The 9,688-nt window shown below is 37.3% G+C and overlaps 1 protein-coding gene across 1 annotated transcript in view; it reads right to left on the bottom strand.

The window, feature by feature from the left end:
* Window positions 1–228: 228 nt before the first annotated feature.
* The window catches only part of TPO (thyroid peroxidase), a 56,216-nt gene continuing 46,756 nt past the window's right edge, over window positions 229–9,688 (bottom strand). Inside the window, exons 10-13 of the mRNA XM_085056755.1 lie at window positions 8,985–9,222; window positions 4,789–4,997; window positions 3,809–3,979; window positions 229–516 (exon numbers count right to left, since the gene is read on the bottom strand). Of these exons, the coding sequence (XP_084912881.1) occupies window positions 356–516; window positions 3,809–3,979; window positions 4,789–4,997; window positions 8,985–9,222 (779 nt within the window). The 3' untranslated portion in view covers window positions 229–355. The remainder of the gene's footprint in view (window positions 517–3,808; window positions 3,980–4,788; window positions 4,998–8,984; window positions 9,223–9,688) is intronic.

Raw genomic sequence — 9,688 nt, 5'->3', positions numbered from 1 at the left:
AAAATGCATAATTTCTGCTAGCTCTGAAAGGGTTAACAGTTTTGGAATGTGTCCAGTGGAACTTAGTTAATATTTGGATGTTGAATTTAGATACTAACTAGAAGAAACTGAGACAGATTTGATTCACCCATCATACACACTGCCAAGGAAATACTTAGTAATTACTATACAATAGGAATGAAATGAGAAGCTTATTTCTGTATCAGTATTATTTATTCAATACCTTCATTTACAGAATCTGTCTGTGTCTTTACGCCCATGGTTGTGTAGAGTTTTTTCATATATGTTGACAGATATTCAATAAAACTCAATTTGATGAATTTTTACAGCACTGTAGAATGGAACAGAGGAAGTTTTAATGGACAGTAGGTTCACAACCATTACCAATGCATGTTCTTCCATCTTCTGCCAGCTTGTAAGGATCAGTGTGGAGACATTTGTAGCTGCCTTTAGTGTTAATGCATGTAGCAGAAGGAGGGCATGGTGGATTAATTTCATTTCCACATTCATCAATGTCTGCAAAATGAATACACACGGATCAATAATAATTAGAAATTAAAAGGGGATTACTAATTTCTCATAAAACTTTTTACAAGGATTCATAAATGAAAGGCATTGTACACTTTCAATGAGAGATAGGCAATGATGAAAATCTGTATTGTTACTGTTTAAAGCACAAAGTGGGTGGGTTTGTTGTTTTTTGTTGTTTCCATTTATTTGTTTTAAAACTGGAAATGATGAAAAAAATAACACGTTGTTTTTGTAATCCACCAAAAACTACAAATGGCTGTGGGCTGAATTTTCAAAAACGCAGACCATAAACTTGAGAGGTCTTCTTCCATGTGTTCATGTCATAAGACTTTGACTCACTCTATAAACTTTTTCATCCTGTGCTCTATAGACATAACGAAAATAATAATGCTGACATAATTCTGTACACTTTTGGGCATGATTTTGAGAAGACAAGTTTTCAGGTTAGCTTTGGTTACAAAATTTATGACCAAAATTTGTGATATCACTGCAAGGATGGTTGTTTCTAGATGCTATATAAATTCTGTGAAATGACAGTATCCTAGCAGAATGTTGAGCAGATGAACAATTTTCCACTGAAAAATGTACATAAAAATATTGTTCTTGAGGCCTTTCAAGATCTTTCACTGTCACTTTCTGATTACGTGATGAAATGGGAAACAGCAGTGCAGGAGAGAAAGTAGTCAGTGAGGGAAAGAAAAAGGTCTTTTCATATTTCTTCACTTTTCTTCTTTCTGTGTAACATTTACTTGCATGACTGAATTCAGTTGACTAAAATTGGGTGTCCAGTGCTATTTTAGTTAGTTGTTTCCCATTGGTTCTGTATATCTGACAGCTTGTTTAATGTCTCTGACCAATGGTCCTGGCAAGCACTGTAGGTCGATATATGGAAACTAGCTGAGTCTTCAGAGTCTTGTCTTTTTGGTTTTATTACTTTCCTTCTCTATCACAATGTTTGATCTGCCTCTTCAATATAAGTAGTTATTTTCAATCAGTATTAGAAACTGACCTGTATTTATTGACTTAGTTTAGCATTGACACTCAGACCACTTAGGGAATTCTATCATTTGAAATAGGATCAAGCCTAGTTCTGTCAAGTTTTAATACAAAACAATAGCTGCGCCCAAAGATAGTTATGAAGTAAGACAGTCAAAAGACTAATCACACAAGAAAAAATCTTAAACTTCAGAACCCCTAAGAAACAATAACTTTTGTAACACTTCTTTGAAGCAGGAAAGGAATCTGTTTGGGATGAAGATTTCTGAGTAAGTGTTACTCCCTTCAAAACTGCATTTTGAGTTAATGCTCACTGGCTCCATAATTGTCTGGGGGAAGAAACCTGCCCAGCCTTTGCCTGGGCAGGTAATTCAGCACTGTACTTCAAAATGTGCTGCTTCAGCTTCTGTAGATACACAGTCATACTATCTGCTAACTAGATAATTCCTCTTCATCACCAAATAGTGCTTGTCAGATCTGACCAGCCTACCCTGCTACTCAGTGAGCAGTAGTTTTACTAAAGCAAAGTAAACAGAGTTATCTGTCAGGAGTATGACAGCACTTAATATAAAAGAAGGTAGCATATTCTAGCACTAAACGACTTCCTGAATCAATAGAAATTATATCAGTCAAAGCCCAAGTTAGTAAGCAGGAATTAACAGCCCTCAGAATCCTATACTTTAGCCAGCAAGCCACTCTGTCTTTTCCAGAGCAGCATGTAATTTTGAAACCATCTGCAAAAATGCTAAGCTCTATCCTCCTCATTATATTGCTTGATTTATTCCTAATTTGCTGCACATTTAAAAGAATGGGAACATATTGCACAGACATGCGTGGAACAAAGTGCTTTATACTGTAAAACTCAAGTGGCATCTGCATAAGTGGGTTTTGATGGTTTTCCTTTAATAAAGGCATTGCTTATTTAGTAAATGCAGCAGCTTATTTTCCTATAGCAGATATACAGTCTTTTGTTTACATTACTGAACATATTAAAAGAAACTAGGACAAGGAATGATTCACTCATTTAACTTATTTATTCCTTTCGCTGCCAGAACATTAATCTATTGAAAAGGTTTTATTATAATTCATTTAACAGCTTTATTTCTTTATATGGTATTTATGTGGGTGGAATTCAGTGGATAAATAGGATTTGAATAAAGGAAAGAGCTGCATATTTCATTTGACTTTTCCATACCAGGTATACAATTAGAATGAAGAGCTTTCTATTCTGCTATAACAGAAATACCAACAAGAAGACTTTATTGTGGATGAGCTGCAGCACTTGCAGTCAAATTAATTTACCACCATCCATAATGTATTCTGAAATATGGCCTTTTTGGGTTTAGTTTTCTCTCATGTTCTTATAAAGCAGAGCAGTGTGAAAATATATATATATATATATATATATATATATATATATATACACACACACATACATATACATATATGAGTATATGTACACACACTGCCATTATAAGCACACACATTTGAAATGTGAACAGAGAAAATTCATCCTTCATAGCATGCAGAGTGAAAGTCTTGAAATATCTGCCACAATCTCTTTCTAACCTATTCTATTGAATAGTAAAAGGCAAAGGGAAAACTGAAGATGAAAGAATGATTAAAATAACAGAAAAAGGTTCCTGTGAAAATGTGCATGAAACAAAATATCTTTTTACTGATTTTTCACCTGCTCTACTTTTATACCTGCAGAAGTAATTGACTTCTGGCAAATCTTTTCACAGCTATTTGGGAGAGGGAGGTTGGACCTAAAGTGATTATTAGTTTGCTTAATTTGACTTATTCACTTCACAGAATCTTTTCCTTTCTCTTTAACTAAAATTTTAGGATGGCACATGACCTAGTGGTGCAGAGCTCAATTTTTATGTAAAGCATCCATTGAAACAATGCCAGGAAAATGACAACTGTTTGTCATGCTGTTCTGTTGAATGTAGGAGGAAGCAATGTATAATTCTGATTTGCTGCTTTTTTCTCCCCCAACCCCTCACCCCACCCCAGCTGTTAATATACTTGATTTTTGCTTAAGTAGGCAATTTTTAGTGCCATTTTCCTATTGTCAACTTGATTGCTGAATCAGGATGGGTCGAGATTGAGATAGCATTCTGGAGAGAGTTTCACATTATTGTGTTATTACACCTATAACTCCAGAAGGCTAACTACAAGAAAAGAAAGGAGTGAATTCACATCTGATGAGCTGTGCTGGACTTCAGCTGCTAGAAAATCCAGAAATAATAATAACAATAATAGTAATAACAGATACCTATACAAACTGGAGGCTCAAAGTTCCATCCTTCACTTGTGCAGGTTAATTGCTCTTCTCCTTGTAACTGAAATCCATAGTGACATGTATAAGTCACTGCAGATTTTCCAAATTCTGAACAGTATACAAAATCACCATTTTCCACATTCTTTGGTGTTCCACATAGTTCATCTACAAATAGAAAGACTTTTTAAAAATTGCCACTACACACTTGCAAATGGATGTTATTGTCCATTGCTGCTATAAATATTAACATCAATGAAATTTCTCACATGTTTTAAGGCAATCAAGACTAATTTTTCATTTCTGGAAAAGAATTTACATGGAATACCACAAGTTTGATTTCTAATCCTCATAAAACTAGCATTACAACATAAGAACGATGCGGACCTGTTGGAGCAAGTCCAGAATAGGGCAACATAGATGATCAGAGGGCTGGAGCACTTCTCATGTGAAGAGAGAGGCTGAGAGAGTTGGGGTTGTTCAGCCTGGAGAGGAGAAGGCTCCAGGGAGACCTTATTTCAGCCTGTCATTATTTAAAAGTCTTCTAAGAATAATTTGAACAAACATTTTAAGAGGACCTGTTGCAATAGGACAAGGGGTAATGTTTTTAAACTGAAAGAAGGTTGATTTAAATTAGTTTTTTACAATGAGAGTGCTGAAACACTGGCACAAGTTGCCCAGGAAGGTGGTGGAAGTCCCATCCCTGGAAACCTTTGAGTTCTGATTGCGCAGGGGTCTGAGCAATCTGATCTACTTGAATATGTCCCTGGCCATTGCAGCTGGGCTGGACTAGGTGTCTTGTAAAGATCCCTTACAAGCTAAAATGTTCTATGATTCTGTGATCCCACTTCTAAATGATAGAAATACTAAAGATCTGATTCAGACTGGTAATTCAAGACCTGCCACAACCAAGATCAGTACTTTCACTGCCCTTACACACCCTTCCCATCAGAAAAGATCGGTAACTACTGGATTACCTTCCTGATAAAATTCTTGCCAGGCTTCTAAATTCATCCCAGGTACATTGTTACAATGTTTAAAATCCTGTGGAAACTTTCCAAGCTGAAAGGCATCTGCCGGCACTTCAGAAATTCCTGTGTTGTCACAAATCACACGGGACAATGAATGTTTTTCGAGTTCATTCTTTTGAGCTTCAGTGAAAACATTATCATTTTCCCACCAAAATCTGGAAAGATTGATAGAAACTACTTTTGCAAAAGATCTAATTTAAAGAGCTTATTCATGCTTTCACAGTACTTTATAGAAAATACCAAAAATTAGAATTACAGTAAAAATAGGTGAATATAACATTAATAAAAGTAAACACCATGATCAAACAGAACCAGTCATAAAAAGGCTAGTGTGAGTTTGTTTTACTGGTTAACACAGGTAATATGTTAAAGGCAGCTGAATTGCTTTTCCTTGATTAAACAGGGCCACCTGAGAGAAAAGCTTGAAACAAATTTGATTGAACTGGATCCTTACTCCTACACACACTAACATGTGCTGTTCACTTATAAATTGTTTAACGTATAAATTGTTTAAAGCATAAATTACAGAAGAATTGGAGAAGTAACCATAATAGGTTTCCCCATTCCAAAGCTTTTGAATTCTGCTTGTCCTTACTGAATGGTTGCTGAGAAAACAGGTATTCCTGAATGCTTCTCTGGTTAATAAAGAGCCCTCAATTTGCTAAGAAACCTGTAGATATGCAGATTAATTATAGTAGAAAAACAGAAGACAGTAATTATGCTTTTGATCATACAAAAAGTAAGCTAAGAGGGCTGCCTGAAACAGACAAGAGCTGCTAATTTTTGTCAGATCAGGAGTATAGCGTCAGAACAGAGGAACCAGTTGGTGGTGAAAAGGTGTGTCTATTAAATGGTGACATTATATAAAATATACATGTATGCATACACACATACATATACATTTAAAGGTAAAAGGAAAGAAAAAACTGCGGGGAAAGGAAAGACAAACATTTTGTATATAAATATGTCGTTAATGGAAAAAAAAAAATTGGAGGGTTTGATAGAACATCTCTATTAGTAAATTAAACAGTGATAAGGACTGCTAAACTGCTTAGTTCCTTATGGAACCCAGGCTCAGGCCAGTTAGGATTTTCCCAAATGCTAGGCAGGATTTGTGGTAACATGACAGAGGACAGTCAGCAGTAGAGCATGGGAGTGATCACACTGTACATACTGACCTCAGGTTTAACACAGGACTTATGATCCATAATACAGGGGGCACATGGCTGAGGTTTCTAGAAAAGTCTGTGAGTTTGTATTTACAACTGCCTGATTAGAAGGGAAAAGCAATATTCACTGTGGACTCTTCAAACCTGGAACATGTGCAGCATTTTTAAGTTTTTTATGAGCTGTGTCTAAAGGTGCCATACAAATGGGAAGTCTGGTAGTTGTTTGTGTTCTAGGGAGGATGAGGACTGCCAGTGTGCGCTAGGGTGGATTTCAGGGCAAATTAGATCCTGCTGCCAACAGGAGCATGCCTGTTTAATAAAGTAAGTACATGTGAAATGTTGGAAAACTGACTCTATTTGTAGGCCAACAGTTACCTTCAGCAGCCTGATTTGATAAAAAACCTGTACCACTTTGCCTGTATTGAAGGAGGAGGCAGTGTACAGCAGCAGGGGTGAAGCAAACGTCCCACAACTCGGCAGCACTGTGACAAGAATTGCAGGAGAGATGGAGGGGCTGGAAGGAGAAAAAAAGAAGAAGCCTTCCTCCTGCACCTCACCTGAGCACTGTTCCTAATCTTCTCAGAGCATCCTGAAACCTCACTGATGATTCCCAGGCCCCTTCCCATAACCAAAGCTATCAAACACTTTTCTCCACTCAGCTCTCCTGCACATATCATTTCCCCTTTCACATACAGTAAAAACTATTTTACTTTCATTGCAAAATTCAGTTTTATCTACAGGCTTGGATGAAAAAAGAATTTTTAATCTACCCAACACATAGGTGTTTACTCTAACAAACATTTTGGTTTGCTCCATCCAATTTGTATCAGGTGACCAAATCCCCATGCAAAGAATGACAAAACCACAGAATTTTTGCCCAAATGTTTCAAATCCTGAGATTGCAAAAATATTCAGAGGAGGAAGAGATGGAGGGAGGCTGATGGATCAGAAAAAAATTGTTTCAGATTATGTGGTTAAGGTTAAGACAGTTCCTGAATTTAGCATATAGGAAGAAGAAAATCTTTTCTGTTTTGTCAAATTACTTACAAAAGATTTTAGGACTATCAGAATTTTCAGTTCAGTCAGATGAAAATTCCACATAGGCTTGATTTCTTAAATTAAAGGGTACATTAGAAGAGTTATTTTTAAACCTCTACTTACAGATCTGTCAAGTAGAGTATCTAGTGTATATAGTGTCACTGGTGCAGTTAGAGATAACACCCAACACTCTACCTGACCAGATGTTGCATTGAGTGTTGAACTCTTCCATGCTTATTAAGTGACAACTATAACAAGTTGTTACATACTTCTCACTTCTCTTAGGTGGTTCCTTTGTTATTAATGACAGAATACCATTTCATGTTTAAGCTAGCTGTCACAAACTTTGTGGCAGGAACTTGAGGAATTCTTTCATTATTGGAACTCTCTTTTTCTCAATTTGGATTTAACATATTAAATTATGCTTTTGTTTATTTAATACTAGTAGTATTATAAGACACTGAATATTAGTAACATGTAAGGCACTGAATAATAGAAAGGAGGTGTTGGAAAACGCAGTTTTCCAGCAAAACTTGTGTTAGTTAAGCAGGCCATATACAGGCCACCGCACTTCGCTTCCCTGAGAACGCTTTGTGGGAAGGTGCCAGGGGGGTGCAGCTGTGCCTGTGTGCTTTGAGAGTACCGTGAGAAGTATGCTGGGAGTGAACTTGTGATTAACAAAGAATGAGGGAGAAAACCCTTTAGATGTGAGAACAAACTGCAGATACGTGTGTAACTATAATTAGTAACATCTGTAACGGTATATAAGTTTCTCGTTTGGTGAAATAAAATGGAGCTTGCTTTATATCTCACATTGAGACTGCTGCTTTCTTCCTCTCGCTGATCGTCAAGGAGGCTGAAAGGACCTCCACAGATACTCCTTCCCCAGATAGGAACAAGTATGTCTGTACAATTTAGAAGACTTTCAACCATGTTTTTAACACAGCTCAGTGGAAGTTTGTTGTCTATAGAGTTTATGCAAATAAGATACCACCTTTATGATTAACATTGCTTTTTCCTGTGAGCTAATTAATTAACATTTTTTAAAGTTCAGATTTAAATTCCGCCTTGGATGATTATTTCCATAATGGTTTCTTTCCATAGCAGTGACTTACAAGAGAGGCTTAAAGGTCAGCGTAAGGACCAGATGTAGTTAAAACACCACTGCTAGCATGGTGTGAGCAGTTTAAAATTAGTCTTCTCATGAGATCCAAAATTACTGCCACAAGAACATGACAAAAATGAAAAAAAGCGTGGTTTTATAATTGCTTCATGAGCAGAAGCAGGATATAAACAACTTTTTGCACCCTGTTGTGATCTAAAGCTTAACTTTTCCTGCCTTTCTGGTGTGAAGTGTTGTACTGGTGCAAGATCCTAGTGGCACTTGTGCAGGGTTGGGTGAAGTGACATTCTATGCTGTGTCCAATGAGGACACTCTGGGAACACTCTGCAATCCCAATTCACATAAGGCCAGGTACGTGGTGTTTTTATTACACCCGCTATGAAGCCTGAATTACAGCTTTTTGCCTATCCCATCTGACTTTGCTGCAGTTGCCAAAGAAAAATATTGAGGTTCTTCCTGCTCCTGAGCCCAGGTGCAGTCCTCAGGGGGAATAAAGCCTGCACAGTGTTATATCCATCCACACAGAAGTTATGGGCCCCTGACATATTTGACTTCTGGTGGCACCTTGCATTTTCAGCAGGAGTACACAACTGGACATCTCAGTACCTTAGAAACAACTCCATGTCACCTGGAATTGAGACTAAGAATGAACCAAAGAAGAAAAATCAAAAGCTCACCCAACAAAACTGAAGGAGCTAATACAAAAATGTGCAAGGGGCAGAGAATGGTTTGTTTGAAGTGTATTTAAGTGGCTGTAAAATCTCCAATGCTGCTGGGTTTCTACACATGATTTGACTGCATAATAAACTCACCGGTCACCATCCCTTAGTGCTTTCATTTGCTTTCCAATTATACATGCAAACAGGGGACCCGTCCTAGCTCCTGGAAGAAAGTCTTCCACCAGGCCGCCAAGCCAGACATCAATATTGTTAGGATCGTGGTACAATTCCATGATTTTTTCAGTCATGTTGTGATTGGTTATTACTGTATTCAGGTCAGTGTGAGTTTCCAGCTTTGGTAAACCACAGAATTCTCGCCATTCATTATAACCTGCAAATATGATGTTAAAGGAAGATTAGATTTGACTGTTAGGCATGATATATGAAATGAATAAATTTATAAGCACTGGATTTTGACAACCTTAACCATAGTCATACACAGTTATGCATAAATAAAGAAAGACCTACTATTATTGGTTAAATTGATCAGGGAAATTACGGCAGGATCTGAACTAAGCTCTAGAAGTCTTCCTCTAAGCCAGTATATCCATGGCCTGGTGGGCTATTGCTCCTGGACTGTTAGTTCAATCTTACCCTGGGCTGACTGGAGTAAAACATCCAGCACAAAAAACCAGGCAAAAACATGTAATATTTCTTAAAATGAGGTGTGTACCTAACTAAGCCATCCACACCACTCCTGGAGACATCTGTCAATATCTTCTGCCATCTACACCACCTGGAACCAATGAGGCTGTGCCTAAATTGACCTATCCCACAGGGTGGGCACAGCCTGCTGA

This window comes from Lichenostomus cassidix, chromosome 3, assembly GCF_008360975.1.
Source record: "Lichenostomus cassidix isolate B80296 chromosome 3, HeHo_3.0, whole genome shotgun sequence".
In the NCBI taxonomy this organism is placed as follows: domain Eukaryota; kingdom Metazoa; phylum Chordata; class Aves; order Passeriformes; family Meliphagidae; genus Lichenostomus; species Lichenostomus cassidix.
This window is presented reverse-complemented; position numbering and strand designations above follow the sequence as displayed.